The sequence below is a fragment of the Nothoprocta perdicaria genome, unplaced genomic scaffold (assembly GCF_003342845.1).
Source record: "Nothoprocta perdicaria isolate Ctin4 unplaced genomic scaffold, notPer1 scaffold_7, whole genome shotgun sequence".
NCBI lineage: Eukaryota > Metazoa > Chordata > Aves > Tinamiformes > Tinamidae > Nothoprocta > Nothoprocta perdicaria.
In genome coordinates this window covers 1,925,318-1,951,410 of record NW_020455976.1, presented here as the reverse complement: position 1 = coordinate 1,951,410, position 26,093 = coordinate 1,925,318, and the positions used below count along the sequence as shown (strand labels likewise).

Here is a 26,093-nt window from a genome sequence, read left to right as displayed (position 1 = left end):
GGCAAGCACCGCCCCCTGCAGCGGCAGGCCCCGCCCCCGCTGCAAGCCCCGCCCCCGCGCGTCCCGCGCGCCGCGCCCCGCCGTGAGGCGGCGGCTGGGGCGGCCCGGCACTGGTGCGCTGAGCGGCGCGGCCTCAGCGCCGCCGCAGCCCCCGGCCCGGCTTGGCAGCCCCCAGGCCTGGAGAGCCGCGGGTTAAGGAAAGCRAGATCACAACTGAGATACCCGCACAGCGCGAGCAAGGGCGGAGCGGGGCCTCAGCGCTGGCCAAGGGGCATTGCCCGGCGGGCGCCCGCTCCTGAGGCCAAGCAGCCGAATGTGGGGCCCGGGGAGCCCGTCTGTGGCGGGGCGGCCGCCCCCGGCGCTGGGGCGCGCAGGGCGATGCTGGTGGCCCCGGCGGTGACTCATTTCCTGCGCTTGTGTCACGCTCTGGTCCGGCCAGTTTGGCAAAAGGGCTTCTCCTTCCCTGCTGCACCACGGCGGCCGCGCTCCGGGCCCCGCTCCGAGCCCTGCTCCGGGTCCCGCTCCCGGCCCCGCTCCCGGCCTCCCCGCTGCCCAGGGCCGCACGGGAGGCGCCTTCGCTCGCCCGGCCCCGGCAGGATGAGGCCGCGTGTGCAGGAAACGGCGTCAAAGCCGCAAACCCCAAACRAAAGGAAGAAGAGCCAGATAAAAAGGACAAAAATGTGGGACCCGGCAGCGGAGGGAAAAGGGGCTGGCACGAGCTGGGTGCCCGGAATGACCAAGGAAACGTCCCCGCATCCGAATCAAGAAGAAATTGGCTTTTCCAGTGAGCTCGTGTGCATGAGGGAGGCYGTGGGGGTTCCTCATGGCTGGAGCCAGCAGGCCGGGCACAAAATCCACAGCACGAGGCTCTGGGTGCCATAAGGCGCTGGCCGGGATCGCGGGAGGCCGCGCGGATCATTCCCGGCTCCCCTCCGTCCTGAAGCCGCAGGCGGCCGCAGCCTCGCGCCGCCGGGACCGGCAGCACCGCCGGGAATCGGCATCGAATCGCCAGGAACCCGGCGCTAATCGAAGCCTCCCCGAAATCTCCTTTTAAGGCAAAGCGCGGGATCCCCGCGCAGGGGGAGCACCCAGAGCGCTGGGAAGCCCGAGGCAACGCGGGCGGTGGGAAAAGCGCCTTAGCAAATCTCCCTTTGGGGAAAAAGGAGGAAAAAAGAGGAAGAAGAATTAAAAAAAAAAAAAAAAAAAACCAAATCCCAACCAGACTTTCTGGGGGAAAAGGGCTGAAATGGGAGATACCAAACTTGCTGGAGCGCCAGGGAAGGCCCCGTTCTGTGTCTGGCACTGCAGCACGGGTGGGCAGGGAGCCCGGGGTCCATCACCCCATCCCATTATCCCGGAACCCACCACCCTGTCCCGTTATCCCGGGACCCATCACCCCATCCTGGGACCCGTCGCGCTGCTGCCCAGGAAAGCAGCCCCAGCGCTGCCCTTCCCACCGCGCTCAACGCAGTCATAAAATGAAATAAATAAACAAACGCGCTCCCTCGCCGCGCTTGGCAGCTGCTCGCGGCTCTTCCGGTATTAATTAGGGAAGCTGCCGGCGTCATTAGCAGCAAACCGCTCCTAATGAAGCTCGGAGCCGCAGCTCCACGAGGGGCTCCCGGCCGCCGCTTYCCAGCCAGACGCGCTCAACCCGACACCCGGAGGGGCTTTCCATACCGTTGGGGGTCCCACACGATCCCGCTTCCTTTGCGGGATAAACCAGGTGCCAGGAGGGCAACTGGGGCGAGCGCTGAATCATCCCCAGTCGGCATTTCAGCCCCACACCCGTTTCCCCCTTTTTCCCCCCCTATCTCCATATTCCAGCCTCTCTGTCCCCAAGGGAATTTTATAATGGAGGAGCACATGAAGGCGGCTGCAAAGCCCTTCCGCGGTCCCAGGGCATCGCTGCAACCTCCAGCGGCGCCGTGGGGCTTCTTCCCAAAGCGCCGCCCGTCCCCGGAGGCCGCACGGGAGGACGCGGGCACTTCTGCAAATACGTTTAATGCACTTGGAATACACGGGAGGAGGGGAAAAAAAATACAACAAACCCAAACAAAACCGTTTAGTGATTCACAAAAATATTACAAAAGTCACGTGCAGGCGAAATGCACCCAGCACTGCAATAACCAGGTAAGAATTTACATTAGAAACTAATATAAAATATTTAAAAACCTCTGCTAGTTTAGCTTTCCTTTTTTTTTTTTTKYYTTTTTTTTTTTTTTTTTGTCTTTTATATATACTTAAAAAAAAAAGGAGGCAAGGCTGTGGAGAAGGAGTGAGGACACCGTTTCCCGCTGGCATCCCAAGGGAACCCCAGGGATGTGGCTGCACCCGGAGCTCCGCATCCATTTCGCTGCCGAAAGCGAGSGGGGGGCTTTTCTTCTGCTTTCCCCCCTCCTCTCCCTTCTGCTTTCCAAGGAGAGGAGGCAGCAYTGGAGCAATGTAAAATAACAACGTTCCCAAGGGCCTGCGGGACCCAGCACGGGCCGGACGGCCCCGCGGCCGTGCCAAAGGGAACCAGCACCTTCGCGGCATCTTTCATTTGAAATTGGGGAATTGTGTTGAACAGAAGAGTGTTTTTTCCCCCCTTTTCCTTCAAGAAGAAAACAAGTGGCCAGCGGACAAGAGAAAATGTCACAAAAGTAGTACGTTCCTACATAACCYGAGCTTAACTAAGAGCTCAGTGAAAACCAGAGCGGCCCCAGAGCCCCGAAGCTCCTCAGGGCTCCGGGCACGAGCCCCCGGCACGGCGGCCTTCGGGATGCAGCGGCCTGGGCCCAAGCCGCCCTCATCCACGGGAGCCGATGCACAGAAAGGGACTCCCTGACGGTCCATCCGCCCTCGTAGCTTCCCGTGGAGGAGAAATAAGGCACAATGTACAGTCTACACGGAGGGCACGAGCCCCGGGGGCTGGCAGGGCGGCTGGGTTTGCCCAGTGCAGCAGCGTTGCTCTCAGCTGCTCTTTTGCCTTTCTCTAAAGCTGCAGCCCCGAAGCATTTCCACTGGTCTCAGCTGAAAAGCAACAACCCCCCCGCACACACACACACACAAAGAGCATCTGATGACCCGATGGTGTCACTTGCAAAGCCATGCGGGAGCCACAGGATATCTGGAGAGAGGGGCTTCCCAAGCTCACTGCGAACCACGGGCAAATCCACGCAGCAAAGAGCCGCCAGCCCCAAAGCCACCGCACTCAGCAGCCACCGGCCGTCCAGCCACTGGAAATGTCACCAATGTGGGCCACGTCGGGCGGCACTGACCACTCTGTTTCAATAYTGAAGCTGCACATTTGTTCTTTCTCCCCTTTTCTTAGCCAGGTGTGCAGAGGGAAGGCAGTGCTGGCCGTGGGGATTCCTCTCGTTGCGGAGCTGCAGTCCCGTGTTGCATTTTCAAGGCATGGCAGGTCTGCAGTAAATGCTCCTCGTCGTCTTTGGGAGCTTCCTCGTTTGTCTGCATCACGAGACTTCTGTGGGAGGGAGAAAACCTGTACCCACTTCTTTGAAACTGCCATTTATATCCAGATCTCTATCTTTAGCCAAGGGGTTTTGGTTTCATATAATCCTGCCTCAGACCTTCGACACAATCTAGAGAAAAAACAGCACCTGTGGAGCTACCATCTCAGCAGGTTTGGGCTAAAAAACTACCAGGGCATTTTTAGCCCTTGGTGCATTTCCCGTTCTTAAACTTATCAGCCCCCTAAAATATATAATTTTCTTCCTGCTTTGCTCCCCATGCCGGCATGTCCCTCGCCTCGGGAGGACAATATCCACACTCCGGGTGCTGCTCACCAGTAAGTCCAGCCTTCGACTGCAACCTTGGAGCGAAGCAGGAGAGGGGAGGCCCTGTCGGTGCCGAGTCCTTCGCAACACTGGACCATGCAACTTTCTTGTTCAGCTGTTGGGAGGCAGCAACACGACCTTGGGGCTCAGAGRTTGACTTTGACCAGAGCTGGTCCAATAAGAAGACAGAGTTTCCCATTTCAGCAGTTTTCTTGTCTAGAATTTTCCCCCTTAGCCAAGTGGGAAGGTTTCCTTTCCTTCCCTCGAGCCAATTGTTATCTGGCTACCAGCAAAGATCTGTGTGAAAAGTGTCTCAGAAACAACGATTTCTGGCATGCCACCTGTTCGTAACTCAAATACACACAACTATATATAAATACATGACACGGAACAAAAATACCCACGCGCGCACCCGGATCCTGGGCGCCTTTGTGAACGTGTTCAGTGCGCTCCCTCCGAAGGCCACGAAAACCCAAACCAGAGCGCGTGCTGGGAGTCAACAGGGAGGGGAAAACACCACACGAGAGGTGGAGTTTTCCAGGAGGAAAACCCCGGCGTGGAGGAGGCGCCCGGCGTGCGCAGCGCGGGGCGCGCGCCCCACAGCATCTCGTCCCCTCAGGGTTGGGGGCTCTCATGGGTGTCTCCGTGCCCTGATCTGGGAAAACATCCCAGTCGCTGCCCCTTCCTCACGGGCTCGGGTCCCTTATCTTGTGACGGGGCACTTGGGCACGTCAYTTTTGAGGCCGGACCGGTGGATTCTGCTGCTGTTTTCCAGCCCGTATTGGCCCTGGGATATGTGGCTGCAGCGCAGGAGACGGCACGTGCTTATTGCTAAGGTGGACACTGGCCAAGAGATCCCATGGATGGACAGGAATCCCTGTGGCTGGCAGGCTGCACAGAGCTCCAAGTTCGCTCCTTCGCAGCGGGATTTTCGGATGATCCTCTGAGTTCAGACAAAACGACCAACTCATTTCCATGGAAATTGCTTCCGTTCCGGGAAGGAAGGTACCGCCGCGCAGACCGGACCCTGCACGTGGCCTGCCTTAAATTATAATATAACAACAATTATAATAATAGAAATGCTACTTTGTACACAAAGCACGCCCTCCCCTGCGAATCCTGGCATGCTTCGGTAGGTCCTGCAGCCTTCTAGTCAATAATCACCCTCTCTGTACAGAGAGACACGGAGTGACTCGCCTGAGGCCACGGACGAACTCTGCCAGTCCAAGGAAAGCGCTGGGGCTCCTAGCTCTGCTTCTYGACCAACACCAATATAAGAAAAGATCAAAGGCGGCTGCGCCAGGAAGGAATTAAATCAGCAAGCAAACAGCAAACYGACCCCGGGGTGCTGTGAGGCCTCTCGGACCTTGCTGTTTGATGAGGGGAGTTAAGCGTTAAAAGCTTTTGTTCTATCTGCGTGAAGACCACAGGGGCTCTTGTGCATAAACCGGGATGAAGGAAGAGCCCAGTGAGCTTGTCGGGAGAACGGGCGGGAAGAGGAGCTTCACAGGAGCTGCCACCACAAGGCATCAGGAATATGCATCRGGCCCAGGCTGCGGAGCCTGCGGCAGCTCCCTGCGCTGCAGAGCCGCCGCCGTCGAGGAGGAGAGGGGCACCTCAAACAAACGTCGATGCTTTCCACTCCAAACCTGCCTGGAAAGGGACACCAAAGAGCCAGCGTGGCACGAGGGAAGGAGAGCAGAGCTGCGCCAGGGCACGAGCCCGCGGGGACCTCGGCAGAGGCGGCTTTGCGGAGGCCGCGTCTCCTCCGGGCCCTGCCGGGCACCTCCATTCCAGGCGCTCCGCAGCCGCCCGCTGGCTCCCGCCGCGCTGCAAACACACGGGGCCCTCTAGCTCCTCAAATCCTGTACAATGGCRAGGAAAAAATACTTGACAGTATCTCTTTAAAGATAAACACACTGTAAACAGGAGATCTCCCCCGCCCCGGTAGCTTTCTTCCTCCTGCTTGTGCAAAAGCAGAGGTTGCGACCTTCCCCGGGGTTCAGGCACAGGGACAGGATGCGCGAGAATAGAGTTGCCTCTGTTTGCAGCGATACCATGGCTAATAGCACCGAGACCGCCGCTTAAAACATGCCTAATTTGAGGGCAGGGAGGATCTGGGTTTGTTTTTCTTGACTGAACTGGAAAGTTCATCTTTAAATCTGTTCAGCTTCAAGCATGTGAGCTTTTGGCCTCCTTTAAACAGGGGAAATACCATTCCGTTTCTGAAAAGCAGAAAAAAAAAATAGCACATGGAAGAACAGTTCTGCAGTCAGTAAAAGTTTGGCTAACAAAAGGACTCCAGAGTCACGTAAAGAACATTTAATCCGTGGATTATAGGCTCGCACCTGGCAGAATGCATGTGTAAATACAGGCGTGCAGAGCGTCTACACCCTGGGCTGAGGCAGAGGGGAGTTCTGGAGCTAGGAGAGAGAAAGGATTCTTACTGCTAATTTTCATAGTTAAATATTTCTCACTCGCACTCACACATAGGCAGGCTGTTCCCAGAGAGCTCAGCCCCGGGGAGGCTAAAGGGAAGGGCTCAGTTCGCTCCGGGCTGCTGCTGAGTGGCTCCTCTCCTGCTTGCAGTGGTTGTGCAGCAAACCCTTTCATTCGCAGGCCGAGTTTTTCCTGCGTTAATTCTCCGGTGAGTCACTGGGTACTGGACAGTAACTTGGCTCTCCCAGCGGCGAGGAGGGTGTCGCTCAGCTCTAGTGCAGCGGGTTGTCGAACACAGCGTCTGGCAAGATGGAGACTTTCAGTTTCTTTTCAGGCCAGCTGTACTCCTTGGGAAGTTTGAACTGCAAGGCAAGGAGGAGAAGCCCTTACCGTATATCCCTGCAAGCGAAGCCACAGCAGCGCAACGTCGCTGCAAAGGCAGGCAGCCCTCTGCTATTATTGTTTTTTGAAACAAGAGGCCACTAAGAAAACATTTCCCCATCGGTATGTTTTGGACAGCAGTGGACATTAGATAATGTGGTCTGGGCCTCGGCTGCCAAAGTAAAGCTCCGAGCCTTCGGCCCCAGCGCTGTTTATTTCATCAGATGGGTTCTGCAGGGTGACTGTTCCCATCACCACTTCCCCTCCCTGATCTCGGTGAAAACTTGCAACTCCCAAGCCTCTCCCCTCCCACTTCACCGCGTCCGCTTCCCTCCCGCTCCCCCTCGGCCCCAGGATCCCTCTGTTTGCTTTAGAGAGGAGATTAGGGAGGCTTTAAAATTCTCCCTTCTGCAAGGTGAGAGCAGCGGCAGGGTTTGGAAAGGCCGGGGAGAGCCGGGACCGCGGCCGGGCCCTGCGGCCGCGGCGCCCRCTCCGCTGCTCGGGTGCTTGTGCAAGCACCCGTCCCAGCGCACACAGGCCCGGTTTACTGGGGTGAATCCCGGTGGGATTGCGCCCTGGTCTGGTTTAGATAGCGCTGCCTCTGGCAAACGTTCCCTTGACACGCTGCCTTTGGCTGGGAAGTCAGTCCAGCATCCAGACCCCGCGCAGGATGGAGGGCCAGGACGCCCTTGTGACAGCCGCGCGGGAGCAGGGCCCGGGCACCCCTGCAGGCACCTCAGAAACAGCTTTGGYGGGGACAGGGGACAGGGGGACCAAACCAAGAGGAGGTGGCACCCTGCAAGGGTTAACGTGGACCACGTCCTCCCTTCCCTTCTTGYGCCAAGGCCCCGCAAGGAGGGAGGCGCCCTGTGGGGCTGCTGTGGGGTGAAGGAGCACATCCCAGAGCCGGAAAAGTCCCCTCTCCACCACGCTCCAACTCTGTTCTCACTGCTGAGCTGGCGAAGACTTGCCTGGGAGTGGAAAAAGTCCAAAGAATGCAAACACCCTAGATGCAGAGCTAGTAAAGGCTTCAAAACGTTACGTGGCAGAATGGCAGCCTGGATATTTAAAGCTGCTGTTTGCGTTTGAGGCTTGTACAGGCTACCGGGAGCCTTCTGGGCTCCGGACGTGCCCCGTGCCGGGCCGGACAACGGAGGGGTCTGGAGCAGCGGCTCGGGCAATCCCACTGCCAGCCCTGAGGGTGCCCAGCACCTGGGGACAGTTCTGGAGCCCAGTTTGCAGAATGACYTTGTTTTTAAGCCTCTGCCATCGGCTGGCACCCCAATGGGAGGCTAGGGGTATCTAGGTAGGATCCTGCACCGGCAACGACCCTCCAGCCCCAAAGCAGCTAAATCGGGATGATTACAGAGGGATCCTCTCCTGAGAGAGTCCTCAGAGCAAGGCCAACAGTGCCGCGAGCTACACAGGGGCTAGGAAAATTAGAGAGCTGGTGTAAGGGGAGAGTAAGGGGTGAATCACCCATCTTTATCCCATTAGCTGTCCTCCCTGACAGCACCCATGTTTCCGGAGGCCATTAACATACTCTCAGTGGCAGATTCCTGCTAAAGGAGTTCCCCTCCAGCTGTCTGCTCCGCTCTAACAGGTTCCGAATTTGCTTCTGAACTCACGCCGTTTGCAGCTCGGGTAWGAGGGCAACTTTGCAGTTGGTCCCCGCTGATCTTAGTGTGCTGGGCTGGCGGTTCAGGGTAACGACTACCAGAAACTCCCACCCCCAGTCTCTAGGAAACATAAACGGCCCGAGCCCCACTTGGGGCTGCTTTTTTAACCTCAGGTCCATGTATATATAGCCTGTACCATATAATCTGGTGGTCCTACAGGCCTGGGAGGGGCAAGTCGAGAGCCTGGGGGCTGCTAAAGCTGCTCAGACAGCTAATTCGGTGCTAATTTCAGTTTCCACTGGTGGTTCGTTACAAAGCCAAGGAAAGCCTCTCTGCCTGGGCTTCCTTCTATCGCATGAACGTCAGCAGCAACCAGCTAGGGCTGCTGAGGAACGCACCAAGTTGGCCCAAACTGGGATCCTCTAGCTCACAAACCCTGGGAGGAATCTGGATGCGGAGAGATCACATTTCATCCAAAGCATTTCCTTCTCATAAACAGAAGTGCTTCCAAAGCAATCCTCTCGGAGAAGCCGTCCTGTGCATGTGCTTATTTTTTTCCTTTCTAATTCAGGGAAGTCGCAGCACTTCAGACCCCAGYGCCTGCTCTGCTGCGGCCGCTGCCTCGAGTCCTGGTGCTGTGCAAGAGCGCACGGGCCGCCCAGGCCCTTCGCAGCGGGCGCTCCTGGCCGTCCGTGTCACCGGCCAAAATGAGCTTGGGATTAGGTTTAACTGGATAAAAGCCGGCCTGAAAGTCACCGCACGGCCAGCAGTGTGCTCCCTCGCTCGCACAGGGAAGAACACCCTGGCATTAAATCAGCTCAGGATTAAACAATTAGAGCCCTGAGATTTTCCTGGGGGAGGGGAGCGGGCTGAGGGACGGGAGGGCCGCTCCACCAGCCCAGGAAAGTTTCTTTAGAGTCTGCAGGGAGCTGTAAAAAATGGGATTAAAAATATTACATGTCATTTCTGCTAGCGCTCTTTGAAGCGGGGCAGAATATTTATACGGCGTGCATGGGAGACAGGGTGCTAAGTGTTCCCCAGGAAGGGCTCACATGGCGGGGGGAAGCTCAGCGCGGCGCAGCAGAGCTCTGCAAAGCTCCCGCTGCTCCCGTGGCTCCCGCCTGCCAGCCCGTGGGAAAGCACCGGGCGCTGCGCGGAGCCGAGCGCGGGCAGATGGTGCCAGGGAATTTGGGGTGCCCCGGGGCACCACAGGCAGCGTGGGGCTCCGGTGCAGCCCGCTCAGTGCCTCGGCACCGGGGCGGCACGGGACCCCCGGCCTTACTTCCTCCGGAGAATTCAGGTCTTCCAAGTCTTCCAGCATTCTCTCTACAAACTCTTCGGTCAAGAGGATCTGCAAGGGAAAAGCAGTTGTTTAAGCTTTGATACTCCCAGTTCTAGCTCAGTGCCAAGGAGCAGGGCTGCTTCTGCGCAGAGCAGAGCTCTGTCGGCTCCCTGCTCCTTCCCCTGTGTCCTTCCTTCCCGCAACACAAGGGCTTTGAGGGCAGGCAGCTCATAACTCTGCCTCCCACCCCAACCGCTGCAAAAAATGTTAAAATTATACAGCAATCTTTTTGGACCCTCAATTATCCCCCTCAATCTAAAATTAGAGGCTCGGCTTCAGACAGGGAGAGTGGGAAAGGAGGAAAAGGGGTCAAGATAACATCGGCCAGAAAGACAGTGGGAGACAGAGCCGCTTTCATCTGATTCATGGAAGTTAAGCTCACGGTTTAATTGGGAAACAGCAGCACAKGGAAAGCCTGAAACAGGCACGGAGCTGGTCCCGTGGGCAGATGAAGGGCACTTGTTTGGGCGAGTGAAAGGTTTGGGGAAGGGGGTGCCTGCGGTAGGACCTGGAAGCCTCCGAAAACCCRCTCTGCTCTTCCCCAACCTCGCAGGTTTTCCCTGCTCCGGGTTGTCCCTCACTTGCTGACCCCGYGTGCCTTGCTGGGAAAGCTCCTGGCTCATCCCAAGGCCAGGCTGGCACACGCTGGCCTGGAAAAGGGGCTGCTTCTGGCAGGTCAGAGTCCCCAGCGAGGGCCCCCGCTGCTCGTGGCCCCCGAGGACCCCGAGCCACACAAACCAGAGACGCCAGGGAGCAAACCGGCCCCAGGAATTTGAGGGGAAAAAGAACTCCCACCCTCTTTAAATAAACGTGTGCTAGCTAAAAACAAACACGTTCTGCCTCTCCTCACAACAGCCGTGAAGGCCAGAGCTGCACGCAGGGCAGCTGCGGGGCACGGCAGGCGAGGAGGCGCTTGCAGGACGAGGCAAACGTCCCCGCGCGGCGAGGGGGCGTCGGAGCCGCATTCCCGGGAGGTCGGTTGCAGCAGCATCCAGCAGATTCCTGCCATTTCAGCCCCCAGGTTTGCTTCTTCCCCACCGCTCCTCCTTCCCTTCCTTCGCTCCACCCTKTCCTCTGTCTCAGGCACCGCTCTCCATCCCAAAGCATCAACTCCCATCCGTGCTTCTCACCTCTCCCTTTCCCTGTTGCCTGAGGCAGGAGCTCTGCGCTCCCTCCCAGGGAAGARACCATGGACCACGGAGGGAGCCCACTGCCCCATTTCTGCTGCCTCCTCTAGCTCCAAGCTGGAAGATGAGCAGCCAGGCTGTCCCATGGCAGGGCGGGAACCTCGTCCCTTGGTGCCAGCAACTTCGGTGGAAGCACGGGACACTGCGGGCTGCTCTGGGGACACATGACTGGGCAACAGGACAGACCAAGAAAGGGAAGACCAGTCTCCCTTCTTATTCGTAAGGGAAGTGACCCAGAAAAAACAAACCCCGACCTGATTGCTCCAAGGTGACCCCACTTCCCTTCAACCTTGCCATGTTCCTGCTGCCAGCACACACACATTCCCTGGGGCTGAGGGAACTACAACCTCCCTATTGCAGGCAGCAGCACCAGGTCCCTCTGATCCTACCTCGAGCCTGGAAAAATACCCTTGCTTTAGCTCCGAGCCAGGAGCTTGCTGCTTTGGACAGGACGCCGCAACCTGGCACCAAGCTGCAGACTGGCAAGCTGAGAAACACTGCCCTGAAACACGTCGGACCGCTGCAAACCACTGCAGTCTCCTTGCAGGAGGCTGTAACTGGTCTGTAGACTAGACCCACTGCGCACGGTGCAGACTTACTAGACTGTAACTGCACGTGGAGGCAGAAGGGCCACCCGAGCGCCGAGCTCAGAAGGAAGCGCTGGGTGGGAGCTGGGGCCCTGCACGGAGCAGATCGGATTCTGCGGAGCTGAGGGTGAGGGAATGAGAACAATTTGGCAGACATCAAAATCGAGCGAGCAGCCGGAAAAAGGAGGAGGAATTGGTATTTGCAGCAATCAGGCAAGGAGGAAATGAACACGCAGCCATGCGCGGATGAGCACAAACGCCAGAGGTTGGGATGGGTGAGAGAGCAGGAACGAGGAGCCACGCTCCTGGCAAGGACTAAAAGCCACGCTGAGCAGGAAGACCCCTGGGCGTTCCCAAGGTGCCAGAGGCAAGGGAATGGGAAACGGGAACCAGCTGCTCCGAGGGTGGTGGAAAACGAGCCGGGCTGTGCGTGGGTAAACAGCCCAGGTTGGAGAGGGTGAAGGACAGGACACGTCTTGGCCCAACACAGCCTCCCAGGCTAGGGACAGACGTGCAGCACTGCAGCGAGCCCTGACCCGGCTGCAACCAAGGTGGCTGAGCCCACGTGCCGCTTGCTGCCGGCCAGGGGATTCTGTTAATCCAGCTAAACCCCCCTCAGAGCGGGGAAGAGGAGTGCGGAGCTGCGCTGCCTCCGCGACACCCCAACCCCGACCGCCCCCCGGCCTCACTGCTGGGGAACCGGCCCCCCAAGCTGCTGGAGCGGGGAGACTCCCGAGTGCAGCCACGTGCAGGAGCGACCTGGGGGCCCAGCGCACGAGACCGGCCCTCCCGAGGATGCTCCCCATGCATGGACTGCTGGAGAGGGCTCCACAGCCCGCCGGGGGGGCTGCCTCCGCATCCAGGTGAGATTTCCCTGCCTCCCCCCTTGCCGGTGCAAGGGCCCAAGGGCAGCACGGCCGGTCACGCCGACAGCGAGGCTCTGTCCCACCGAGGGCGATGGGGATAAATCCCGGCCGGCCGCAGCTTGCCTCCCTCCCTATATTTCAGGTTTCCAGCCCCTGCAGCATGCCTGCTCCCGCACAGTGTGATACCCCATTACATTAACACACACACGTTATATATGCATGATATTAAAGGTGACATTCCCAGCAAATAAACATGACAGACTGCCGTTGCTCTAGGCACCTAATTTAATTTCCTTCGGGATTTAAACCTTAGAAGCTCAAATTAAACAAATAGGCCCCGTTCACTTTATATTTCAGACCTGAATCTGGCGTTTTCCTCTGCTGCTGTGAACTGATCTTATCAACAGGACACTGCTCAGAGATCAGAATGATGAAGCAGSTTTTTCGCTCCCCAAAGAACAAGAGGCCTCGTGTGCTGTGGCTACGGGAGCACTGACTGGCCAAGGCAAGTCCCGCTTTTCTCTCCAGCCCACGTTCCTACTGCACAACCTAGGGTCCAAAGTCCAGGCTCTCGTGGCCTCTCCAATAAGCTATAGGTGTCCAGACACGTTACAAAATACCCTGCTATGCTGCCTTACACAGGTGGAGGTGTTTGGGGAACACACGGGCCGCCTGCATCGTGTCTCCCTCTCGTGGCAAGTCCCACCCGTGCTCGCTGCAACCTGCTCCCTACCTGCAGGACCCGCCTGAGGGTCAAGCGAAGGAGCTTGCGTGGAAGCTTTTGTACCTGCACATAGCTGAGAAGCCTGTACCGTGGCTTGCTGCAGGAACGCAGCTGTGAGTGCATGAAAACAGGATCTAGACATCTAAAAATGCCCACAAGGTCACGGCGCTCTAGACTAGTTCATCCACCTCTGAAAGCAGCTGATGCTTAGTGACGTATTACAAACTTTATAAGCAGCCTGTAGCACCTAGTACGTGTCTCACTGTGGTGTTCAATCCTACCACCGAGGCTGGAAATCCTCAGCTCGGGACAGGGTGGCTGGGGCTGCAGGTCACCCAGACGTTGACAGCCTGGCCCCACTGGCAAACCTTGGAGCAGGGAAGAAGCCGGGCTAAGAAGCTGGGCTAAGAAGCTGGCTGCAGCTCTGCCCACCTTCAGAAGGCATTTCGTCCATGGCAAGACCCAAGTGATTACCCAGCGATGATTAAGCGTGGCTGCTTTTGCTAATAATACCCATTTTTCTTGCCTATCTAGGAACAAGCCAGACAACCTACACTTTGCCCTAGTGCTTTGTTTGCATTAAACACTGCCACTTGCTTTTCTAATAGGCTTGTCACAGAAAAGAAACCATGTTTTATTAGTGCTGGACTTAGTACAGAGATGGGCTCAGCCAGAGGAGGTGGGGACACGTTGCAATAAACCCCCGGGTAAATTTACCACCCTAAAGAAAGTGTTCAGCCGTCCAGGTGCTCCGCTGAGCGGGGTGGAGCAGCTGCTCCTTAAGCCGCATGGCATCTGTTCCACTTGCAAATACCCTACAACCGGTAGTAGCCCTTTGTGCTGAAACGGTTCCAGTTTAATTCCTGCAAAAATGAAGTTAATCGGCATCTGTGTTCCACTCTGAAATGAAACATAACCGATAATAACCCCTAATAAATCATGCTTTGGTTCATGGAAACCCCACAGGCCATCCCTCTGCTCTCCCCTTGCCTTGGCCTTCTGTGGACTGGGGCTGCAAGTGGTTCAGGGCTGAGGTCTTTTCACTGCATTTATGCCGTGCCCAGGCTGGACACTGTTTGAAGAGCTCCCCTTGCTGTCACCACAGCTCTCCTTACAGCCTCAAAGGTACCGGTATTGCAGCAAACACCTTTAATGGGAAATTCCAGCGTTACTCTTCCTGGAGATTCATAACCCTTCCTGTAAAGGGAAAACATCCACTCAGATGCCGGAGGGACCCTATTGCTTCACGCAGTGGTGTTTCAACCCGAGCAGAAGCAGCGTATGAAGCTGCTGAATGAACTTCGGCCACGCCAGCTCTCTCCATAACTTCCCCAACTCCAGGGCTARTTGCAATCAGCCGGACACCTCACAGCCCAGCCTGGCGAGATCCGCCTCCCAGGCACAACTGCTTCCCGGGAACACGGAGCTTGGCTCGGATGGGGATGGCCGAGCCAAGCTGTCAGGCAACACCAAATTTTTTCAGAGTGAAAACACTCAGGAAGAACAGGCATTTCGGGGAATGTTCCACTTAGGAGGAAGAAAAGCCACAGCAAGTAGCCAGCTGAGGAGTATTCTGAGCAGCAAGGGAGGGGAACGAGGCTGTGGGATAATCAGTCTGCTTAAACAGGATGGAAGAAGTTGAATCATCCAAAACTAGCCTGGGCAAAGCACTAGAGAACAGGCTGCAGAAGAGCTGATGCGTCATTCCCTGGGGACCACCAAGATGACCTCATGGGCCTTTTTTTTTTTTTTACCTTTCCTGTAATTTTCTCCTGGTGTCTCATTCAACAATGAGAAAGAAGAGCATGTGGAGAGGCCTGGAGAGTATTGAGGGAAGGAGATAAGCTAACCTGAAAGAGTTGAGATAGCTCTAAATCTACTGAAGAATTTGGAGGAAGTCACCAAAAAGATTAAGAAGAAGCATTTTTTGCTGGGTTATATTCCTCAAACTGCTTTAGGGAAGAGCAGGTTGCAGTTTTATGTGACTTAAACCATACAGCCTTCAGGAGGTGCCCTTAAACCCACCGAGCGAGGTGCMGCACCTCTACTCAAAGGTGAGGAAAACACAATTCAATCCCCTGCGCTCAGGAGAAGGTTCAGCTCAACACCTGCCACTTACAGGAGAGCATCTCGAGCATCAGAGGGACTCTTAGGAAGGTTGCTTTGAACGTCCGCTGCTGCCACTATGCCAATATGCATAAATGATTTAACATGTGCTATAGCTGAGAGAAGAACCAGATGTGCTCATTTCCAGGGGAATGTCCCAACTCTACCGGAATAGAGTCATTCTCTTGTGCTYGCTGTCTCTGTGACTAATTCCATGTTTTATATGATGTGGAATAACTCCAATTGGATGAGCTGAGGAGGAAAAAAAAAAAAAAACCCCAAAACAACAAAATACCCTATAGCTGTGGTGCCCATTAAGCCAAGGCGCAGAAATAGGGTTTCAAATAAAAGGGAGAGAATAAAACATGAGTTTCCCATATCCTGGGCTGAGTGTTGTATCCCTCAAACATGGACCAGAGAAGGCAAAACTTCTAACAACTCCGGCTCCATTCTGCAAAACTAGGGTTTTTTTTTTTCACTGTTTTTATTAAAGAAAACCTTCTATTTCTGGTTTCATTCAACACAAAAGGATTTTTTTTCCAGCTTTTGGTCTAAGGCTTTTGTTTCAGCAAGAAAAACTGAAAATATTTAAAGATCAGGCTCAGTCTGAGTTTCTTCCCCAGATTTTTCACTTAGGTTGCCAAACCAAAAGAATGGCTCATCCCCCATGACCCTGCTCACAGTAATCTCCCCCAGACTGCCAGCACAGATAGAGCATGTTGATAGCTCCTGAGGCTGGATGCTTCATCGAGGCTTCACGTATCTACCCTGTCTACCAGCAGGTTTATTTAACATTTTCTATTAAAAGTTTGACCTTGCTGTCGTAAGCCTCCACTTATTTTTCCATGCAGGATGTCTTGGTGCTGGTTTTCTTAAAGGTTTCAGGGGAAAAGAAATCAAGTCATCTCAGAGAGGATTTTTAGAAAAAGTGCTTTTCAGCAGTGTTAACAAACAAACATGCCCATTCTGCTGCAAAGCCCAGAGACTGCCCCTGCAGCGGGGAGCAACAAAGATTATCAAAAAATGACCAGAGGTCAAGGAAAAATATTTTTCCCAATTACAAGAAGGCTCTGCCAAGTCAGAAGCCTAAGTCACTGCTTCTCCATAGCCTTTCAGGGAAAAGCAGGAAAAATGCACCAAAAACTCTATTTTTCACTGAAAATTTTTCACCAAGCCCAGCCCAGCGCAGCTCTGCCCCAGCACCAGCTGGAGGTAGCCCCAACAATTCCTGCGAGTGCCGAGGGATTGCTATGGCACCAGGCACATCAGGACTAAAGGCAGGGAACCTCTCCAGGGCTCTCAGCGTTTCTGCTGGAAGTCAGGCAGTGTGGAGGAGGAGGAGGAGGAGAAGGAATTTGCCAACTTGAATGAAGGGGAGGAGAGAAAAGCAAAGCCGGGCCAGGATGAGGGGAAGACAAAGACACAGAAAAACAGGATGGAGGGCAGATCAGAGGCCAAAGTGGGAGGYGACAGAAAGGGCAGGGAGACGGGATTAAAATCCCATTTCCACAGGCTCAACATCCACACGGTATCTGCATGGGAGCTGAGCACAGTGTCCCCCAAGAGCRGTGGGTGCCAGAGGATAAAGTCCTGCTGCCGCCGTGAGCTTTGCAGGTCGTGTGAAAATCAGAGGGTGCCAACTACAAACGAGCCACAGCCTCCATCTGCCTAACGGGATTTGTTTAGAAACTGAGGAAATTACCTGTTAAAAAAAAAAAAAAAAAAAAAAACATGTTTGGAGACCGGCAATATCAGGCATTCCAAATCCGGGAAATGCCCGGATCGCGACCGCCTGCGCAGCGCTGCGTTTGGCCCCGGTGCTCGTCCACACCGCCAGGCAAATCTGTAATCACTGGATCGCCTGCAGTTCCTCTCCCACAAGACCTCGGCCCTGCTCAGGCCTGGGGATGGCTCCGCTCCCCGTGTGCAGCATTAGTCATCATTTCTTTTCATTATCATTCAAGTTGTTTCCTCGTTCCCTCCTCCTCTCTTCCCCTTTATTCAGCATGCTCCAGCCGACGGCTGCCAGCAGGGATTACGTTCGCGGCACCTAATCTCGCTATCCTCGGCACGCTCCGTCTCCGAGCCTCCCATCCCGGCGAGGCAGCGACATTCCCTCTCCCCGTCCCATATGGGGGAGGGAGGCCTCAAGAAGCTGAGCGACTCGACCCGGTCACAGGGCAAAAATGCAAGAGCAGGGAGCTGACACGGGCGCTCGGCTCCCAGGCYGCCCGCCCACCGCCGAGCGAGCCTTCCCTGCCCGCGCGGAGGGACTCGTCCCTGCGGTTCAGCTGCTGCTGCAGAGCTCGCAAACGCGGAATTCATCTGCACGGGACGTTCTTCCGTAACAGAGGAAAACAAGCGAAGAGGAAATCGAGTCCAAATGTCCGTTGCTTTGGGTGCCCAGCTCAAGACTGGCAGGGCCCCAGTTTCCAGTGTCCGCAGCACTGGAGGGCACAGGGCTTTCTGCACGAGTCTCAAGTGAGGCACCCAGAAGCTGAGGAAGGCAAACTCAGCAGACACCTGTGAACATTTGGGCTTGAGAAGGTGCAATAGCATTGAGAAAGGGCACTGGAGCAGAGGCAGGGACAGGATCCAGCTCTCCCGGGCAACATTTAATAGGCTTCACCATGAGACTATTGTGATTTTTCTGCAACTACCTGCCTCATTCATTAGACACCTTCTAATTTTGATAAACAAATGAAATGTAAGTCCTACAGGCGAGAGTCTGCTCTGCAGCCCTGATTCACCCCCAAACCACGTTCCATCTCTGTGTACTGAATGAGGCAAGCATCCTTTGGGAAAAATACAAAGCACCATTCAGTTAGATTATGTATTGAAATGCACATGTGTAACAGGGTCAAGCCTAAACTGCAGAGACTCTTCTTGAGCTATTTCATAAATCCTGGCTGCTTGATTTTGCAGTTAAGGAGAATTCTTTAGCTATAGGTTTGTTTTCAGTGCAGCATATTGGCTTGTATGTCAGGGTTTGCAGCAATATCTGAAGCACAACACGAATGTTGCACATGATCAAAGGCTTGAATGTCATCTCCCCTAGAACAATGACTGCCTAAAGCAGCAGGAGCAGAAATTATCTGAAGGTAGTGTTGAACAAACCTCCTTCTCCCCTCTGGGGAGAGTAAGCAGTCCAGGTGAGCAAGGTAGGAGGGGAGAGGAGTCTACTTTGTGCGAGCCGAGCACAGGGCTCCACATAAAAGCAGGCGAGCTTTGCAGAAGCATGTCCTGACTCCCAGCGCTGGAGACTTAATGATGGTAATTCCCAAAGGATGATGCATGCTGACAGGCTTTGACACAAACTACCCCAGGATAATATTAATATGTATTAAAGGCTCAGGCAACTTTATTGGGAAGGGCTTGATCAGTAACACATTTCAACAGAGCGTCTCCATCACCTGCCTGAGCACAAGGCAGATGGGGAGGGAGAACACACGCGCACGCTCACCTTGCTTCGGGTGAGTTTAGGGACAAGCCTGGCTGATCCATGCCGATTTGTAAGCTTGGCGTGGCCCAGATGTTGRGCCCAAAACCCTGGACATTTCCCCACGATTACGAACGCCACTTTGGGGCATTAATATCAGAGCCTGCCTGCACATTGGGCACCCCTAACCCTGCAAGGCAGGGCCGGGTGCCTCCCAACACGTGCGGAGGGAGCCGAGTTTCAGGGCACCGCTGTCACYCTGCCTGGGAAGGGGGCAGGGAAGAAAGACCTGCAGAAGCCTTTGATCATGTGTAATGTTAATGCGAGTGTTACACATCAGAGACTTTGCCACGGTAACTGGCATATAAACAGGAGCCTAGTGTTAACAAGGGGGACTTCTTGAATGTGTTTGTACTTTCCTGAGTCAAAGCAATTTCCCTATTCAACAATACATGACACAGTGGAAGAAGTGCAGAAATAAACCAGCCTGACATGCTTAGACCTTTAATAGAATTTAGCTTCTTAGAACTAATTAAATATTACTTAAATGAAAAAAAAAAAAATCCAAATACTTGGGAAACGTGCCAATTTGACAGCTCTGGAAAATGAAATAATCTAATCATCCCCAGAGCATGGGCAGCAGCAGGACAGGCTTCCCCTACTAACATGCCTCAAACGTGACCTGGAAAGGCTGTTGATAGAAGCGGGGCGGATAATCTCTGCGGTCTAATGACTCCCTGCCTTTTCTGCTGAGGCTGCTAAAACGGCTCCTGCCACGTCCCAGCTGCGGCGCTGATACGGACACCTGTCTGCTAGGAGCGGCCCCRGGACCTGCCAAACTCCTGTCATCCGCGGGGCGGCCCTCGGAGCGCCCTGGGCTCGGGTTTGGGCCCGGCTTGGCCCGCGCGGCTCCTCTCCGGCCTGGCTCCACTGCAGCCTGTGAGATGTAAACAGGAGGTGCTGTGTTTAGTCTGCAGGTTTGGGCTTTCGCTGCACCAAAGCTTGGGCCCAAGAGGAGTCAGGCTCTGCCTGTCGTTCAGTTGCGGATGGGATTTTTCCGGCTCCTTGTTCCTTCCCCAGGATGGGGAAAAGCCCACAGGAGAAGAGGCCTCCTGTTTCCTTGTCTCTATGTAGTCCCTTGGCTTAGCTGCCTTTGCAACAGCCCCTGTGTCGCAGGGATCTGCTCCGAGCTGCCAACTCTCCCCGCAGCCCGTCGCGGGGCCTGCGCTCCCAAGCGAGGAAGGAGGCGAATCCTCTCCGGGCCTCGCTCGGGAGGCCTCGCCGGCCTTGCCAGCTGGGCCAGCCCAGAGCTGAGGGATTGAACCGAAAAGAATTTGGTTCCTCGGTTCCTTGGATTTCCAATTCCTTGGAAATGGYGGGTGCCACAGCTCCTTTCCCTTCTGAAGCGCAGCCACACGAGCCTCCCTCCCCCTTCTCCGGCTCCACAAGGGACTGCGGAAGCCACACGAAGCCTCCCATCGCACGGCGAGCCAAGGGCCTCCGACACTCCCCCATGCATCTCGCACAACCGGGTGCTCCTCCTCTCGTCCCCGGCTGCTTCCAGCCTCCCTGCCTCCCCYAGCCGCGCTCTCCTCCATGGCTCCCACCGCAGGGACAGGGCAGGAGCCAGCAGCAGAGCTGTCACCCAAGAAGAGAAGCTCTGATACATCTACCTTGTGCAGGAGACAAGATGGGGAAGGTGCTTCTCCCCACCTTGCAGGAGCCACAAATTTCCCACCTTTCCCTCCTGTTTACTAGAAAAACTTATCTAATTCTCAGTGCACAAGTAACAGGCACAAAAGTAACCAGGAGCAAACGGGTTAATGTTAGCTACATGTCTGAATGGTGACCTAATCATTGCCATTCTTCACTGTTTAGAGGTTACCTGACTACTCTACACATCAATACACTTCAAAATGTGATGTAAATGCAAACAAACACTCTTATGTTTGGAGTTAACACAGTCACGAGATCCTGTGTATCATGTGTTGGCAGGCACAGGAGCCAAGAGCAGATGACCCACCCTTAAACCTGACCGTTTGCTGTTAATCATTACAGGAGTGCTGCCTTTCCCAGTCCGTGCAATCAAAGCCCACAACCTCTTTGAAAATCCCTACACAGAAATGGTTCTAGCCAAGATCAGCTCCTTCACCAGTCTCACAGATTTCCTGGCATGATCTCCTCCAGACTTATGAACACAGGCAGCGGAATACCTTGAAAACAAGTCACTGGAAGGTTAATTGTCACTCTGTAATCTACAGGTCTGAGACAGACCTTTGCCTTAGGAATAGGAGAGGGAGGAAGGCTATAGCAACAGCGAAGGCAGRAAAGTACTGCATGTCTAGAGGCTCTCAGATATGGGTTTCTCCACATAAGTTTACAATCAGGAAGAAATTAAAGGTCAGAATTGCACTAAGGCCTCATACCATCAGTGCATCAGTAGAGAATACCCTCAACACCAAGCAGATTGGGACCTTCCAAGGAAAATCCCTTGTACAGAAAGACTGTGAGGACAGAARTTGTGTGGGTGCTTCAAGTAACTGCTGCATTTGTCAAGGAATCAATAGGAGAGCAACAGAAGCAAAGACGGCAGCGCTTTGTGTGCCGCTTCCTCTAAAGGATGATGTAAACCTGAGATCCTGACTCTGAAGGATCAAAGTCCCACAGCTTTCTCTTGAGATCTGCTTGCTAGCTCTTCYGCCCTGCCTCCATTCTGGTTTAGGTCATTCCACTCTGCCTCCCCAAATTCCTTTAGGGAATAAATCAAAGTAAATACAGCCTGCAAAGTTTTCTGCARCTCCAGGAAATGGACACTCCTGTATTCACAGACTATTTCAGAACTTTCCAGCCACTGCTTGTCATTTTGAGTACCATTAATATAAACAGCAACACTTCAATATTATTTTTTGCATATATAACTACTTGATAATACTATGCAAGAAGCATCAGAGATGCTGCAGCAGGGAATACAGGCTTGCTGTACTTTTAAGCCACACTAGTCCTTCAGAGGATCATTTTCAGAACACCAGAAAGCAGGACAGGGGAGAAAAAGAAGGAAGGAGCTCTCACTTGTAACCAAGGTCCATGTGCTGCATAGGGGTGCTCTTCTGTAGCAAAGGCTCCTTCTACTCCTGTTGATACAAACGTGATTGCTGTATCCCCTGTAATGCTTTTGTATGTAAAGTGCCGTCCATGTAACAGCCTTCCCCTGTGGAATAAAATATGTGAGTGTGAACCAAGCCGTTGTAAGCTGCATTTAACAAAGGGACGGAGAAGTACGTGAGATGTGAAAACGTATTTCAAGCAGGTCCATGAGTGGGGCCAAACCTATCCACTGACACAGCACCTGGTGGTCCCTTGCCCTGGCATTAGACAAATATAATCTGCACTACTGAAGCAAGAAGTACATGCATGACCATCAAAATATCTTTTTTTTTCTTTTTTCCTTTCATTCAGTGCTTTTTACAAGGCAAATCATGACTCTGGTATTTAGGCTCACAGTCTCCTAGACACCAATGAATTGCTTCCAGTACATACCTGGAAAAACTCCAGGTAGGATATATGGTGCCTAACAACTGAGTCACAGTTGCCTGATGCATTATTTCTGGTCAGCTGAGCTGTGGTTGATGACCAGGACTGACTGCTAATACATTTGAAATGCAGAATAAAATACGTTCATGTTAACTATCGCACTGCATTTCTCAACAGGCAAGTGTACACTTGTTGTTGATAACTCTGGCTCCACAGACACGTAACACATTAAGCCAATTAATTCAATCACTTGCAATCATTTGTGTCTATCCTGCAGTTCATCTCTGTGTTAAGGATAACAACACTTGGCATGAGTATTTTTTAAATTAGTACTGACTGAAACGTGAAAACCTAGAAAAGTCACTGATAGTGGTATGAGCAACCTGAACCTTTAAAAGATAATGTGTAGAGCATGCACACAATGTTTTGTATCTTCCAATATATAACTGGCAGAGTTTGTCTACAAAACACTTCCATGCAGGAACTGACTGCAACTAGGCTTTGTACGAACACTTGTATTAAAGTCCACAACCCAGAGTTAACAACYTAAAAGGTTTCTGTGACAAAAAATTGTAATGCATCCCTTGTTTATCACAGAGTTGTCAGCATTAAACTAATAAAAAAAAATCCTATACAAACCCTGTCCTGTTTCAGCACTCAGAATACACTAGAGGAAATAAAAAGAACRAGAAACAATTTTACCATGATGAACACATATGCAAAGCATCATCTGCTTCTAATGTGTTTTGGCAAATATCTCAGCTCCGGCCTTTAAAGATCTTTTGCATGCATGTGTGCATGGTGAAACACTGCTACAAAGCAAAGCCAGCACAGAGCTGAGGAGGAGGAAGAGGAGGAGGACGAGGAGGATGAGGGGAGTTTCACTCACCTTAGGCAGAGCGGAATCAGCGCTCCGGACTCCTGGTTGAATTTCAGGTGTACGCTCTCCAGCTGCCTCGTGCGGATGAGCTCGTGAGGAATGATCGCTGCTGAGCTCTCGCTTTCTAAACTGTCCTTACGGCTTCTAAGGGAAGAGACACAGGGTCCRTACTTAGGATGCTAGCAGTATGAAAGAAGCACCCGCCAGTTTCTGCTGTGATTCAGGCTGGTGGTGCAAAAACAGAAGGACACAGGGAGCAAACTGCTATCAAGGCATATCTGAGTTGCCCCCGACCCCTACAGAGATGCAGGTCCCCTCAGACTACTTTCTCACCTTGATTTGATTACTTGGCTCATCAAATGATGGTGCTTGCCTTCACAGATTAAAAGAATTATATTTCTGTGAAAAACTGAAGATAAATAACACTCAGATCCTGAAGGACTATAAAATGGTTTAGAAGAATTATCTAAACCATGTTGTTTTCTCTTGTGTTTTCTATTCAGGGATTTTTTTAGACAACAGTCTGCCTAGAAGAGCTGTCCAGGCTCTTTTCCCCTTGCTTAAACATTTTTAAGGTCACGAGACATCCCTACAATTCCTCCCAGATCATCTCCTTCCACTCCACCAGCTCRAACGAAACAGTCACAATACAAAATCTGTGTGTGATGTGCAGGACATCTGCAGATGGCTCTCCCTTTGTGGAGGAAATGGGGCCACTTTAAGACAATGCAGACCTTCTTTCTTATTCATTTATTCATTTCCGCAAGGGCAGCGTGTTGTGAAGCTACGACTAAAGGTTAGATTGTTACATGATTAGGAACTTTGCCAGACAGAATCCTCCAGATAATTAAACAGGTATACCTCCAAATACTTGATCATAAACATTTTATATGTTCAAAGAGCAGCAGGGTGACCCCTTATTTGATGGTACAGAATAAAGAAGGAAAGACGCAGATCCTTTTGCTCAGCAAATTTACCATTTTAGAGGATGCCATGAATGCAATGCGTCTGACAAATGGTTTATATTTATCTGACCTGGTCACCCATGTGAATTCAACAGAAGCAAGACTTTTTCTTTTTTTGAGAGAGTTTCTATAATACAGAATCGCTACAGGAGGTGGACAGTGAAAGGAAGAAGGAGCTGAGAGAAAAAAAAAGGGGAAAAAAAAAGAAAAAAAAGAAAAAAAAAAGGGAAAAAAGAAAAAAAAAAAGATGTCATATTATAACATAGTTTTAATTTGCCACACAAAAATGAAATAAGGCTACCAGGCCATAGCTCCGTTTGTGAACATGGTTGCGACATGCCTGGCTCCCTCTTGTACCCAAAATGGGATCCACCTCTAATATGTATATAGAAAAAAATGTAAAGCATCAGCTTAACCCTCAGATTTTATTTCCTTATCTCCACTTGATTTTATGCATGGGCGTTGTCCCAAAATTATTCTCATCCACGACATGCAGACATGAGAACAGAGTTCAGCGTGGTTTCCAAACCAGAGCAGCCTTTGCCAAGTCGCCAAGTCCTTGTCAACTGCCCACTCTAAAATGAGGATACCACACTCGGCATGTCCTCCTGCAAATATCCAGCTTACCGAGGACAGCCATATGCACAAAACCCCAAACCACCACCAAGAAAAGCAGCTCAGCTCCCTGCATGTCCCAGGTTCTGCCTTAAGCACATGTAAAAGCTGTAATGGAGCCAGCAAAGGCACAGTAGATTGGGATAGATTGGGATACTGCTTGCGTGGGGCGGGATGGGATGACAGTCAGCACAGTGTCAGCCTGGTGGGTTAACCCTGTGCAGAGACACATCATGCTTTGTAGTCTATAGGTGGCACTTAAAGCTGTGTTTAATCTAGCTCAGCAAACACTTTACAGCTCCTTGTAGGTGGGGCCTTGAAAGCTACAGTGGGCCAGCATTTTGCAGGCTGATTACCTGAGAAGTGCAGTTGATTAATGATCAGTTGACCTTAAGCTAAGCTTTGCTTGAACTTCCTTATCAGATCTTATATACACAGAGAGCTGTGGGAAAGTCGGCCTGTGGTCTACAGCTCCCAATCACTCATTATCAATGCCCGCCAAAAGGGTGGGCCATCAGCGACACCGATTCTCATGCAGGCCCTAAGCTCGCGCTCATTAAACGCCGTCCCAGAGTTCATGTACCCTGGAGCAGCTGGGAGTTATAGGGCAAGGGACAGATATTGCAAGGGACAAGACACTGTGCCCTTCTCGGCCCCTTGGCTAAGGGAGCTGGGCAGGTCCCTGCCACCACCTCCCGAGGGCTGCAGCTTCATCCTGCAGGAGGACAACCCAGGGAAGACATCTCAATAAGACCACCAGCTCCAAACCTCTCTGCCCAGAGAGGTTGTGGAGTCTCCTTCTTTGGAGATCTTTAAAACCCGCTTGGACGCAGCCCTGTGCCCCGTGCTCTAGGTGACCCTGCGTGAGCAGAGGGGTTGGACTAGATGACCCCTGAGGTCCCTTCCAACCTTAAGCATTCCATGATTCCATGAAACTGGGARCAGAAAGGGGCTTTTCAGTTTCGCCCGTGCTAGCAGTACAGCTGCCAGCACAACGGGGCCGTGGTCCTGGRGGGAAAAGGCCTCCGGCTGCTAATGTAATAATGGGAATGACGACACTATTCTGGAGGCAAGGGCCAAAGCCTTCCCCCTCTTATTAAAAACAGCAAACGCTGTTTGTCATTACATGCTCAAGAGGAGCTGTTGACTAATGTATAACTATCAAACGGAACTGTCATGGCTTTAAGGCTGTCAATAATTATGACTTCACATTAATAAGTAACCAGCCTTTCTGTCAAAAAGGGTGAAGGAGCGAAGGAAAATGGTAGTTAAATCTTTGAATGACATGAAATTATTAATCCTTTCCAGAAAACTTTCCCAAAATAGTCACGGTCTCCGTGTTTCACTTTGGTGGATCTCTCACAATTTCAGCAACATAAAGTTAAGGGAGAAACTGCAACAGCAGAAACGAAGTAACTTAGCTCTACCTTTCTAAAGAAGAGTTTGGTGTCCCTTCTGGGCATGGTGAGGGTTGGACACAGCTCAAGGGGTCCCAAGTCTCTCTACTCAGARTTGTGCTGTAGCATCCACTTTGTTGCCCTCGTGGAAACTGCAATTACAGCTGTGGAGCTGAGGGGACCAGTCCCACCTCTCCAGACAGGGACCCCCCAGCACTTGGCTCTGGTCCCAG

The 26,093-nt window shown here is 52.9% G+C and overlaps 1 protein-coding gene across 2 annotated transcripts in view; it reads right to left on the bottom strand.

The window, feature by feature from the left end:
- Nucleotides 1–5,934: 5,934 nt before the first annotated feature.
- Nucleotides 5,935–26,093, bottom strand: part of SUFU (SUFU negative regulator of hedgehog signaling) — a 79,058-nt gene continuing 58,899 nt past the window's right edge. For both annotated transcript variants that reach the window (XM_026050533.1, XM_026050534.1), the window contains exons 9-12: nt 22,893–23,027; nt 21,542–21,680; nt 9,504–9,572; nt 5,935–6,583 (exon numbers count right to left, since the gene is read on the bottom strand). In XM_026050533.1, the coding sequence (XP_025906318.1) occupies nt 6,494–6,583; nt 9,504–9,572; nt 21,542–21,680; nt 22,893–23,027 (433 nt within the window). In that variant the 3' untranslated portion in view covers nt 5,935–6,493. The remainder of the gene's footprint in view (nt 6,584–9,503; nt 9,573–21,541; nt 21,681–22,892; nt 23,028–26,093) is intronic.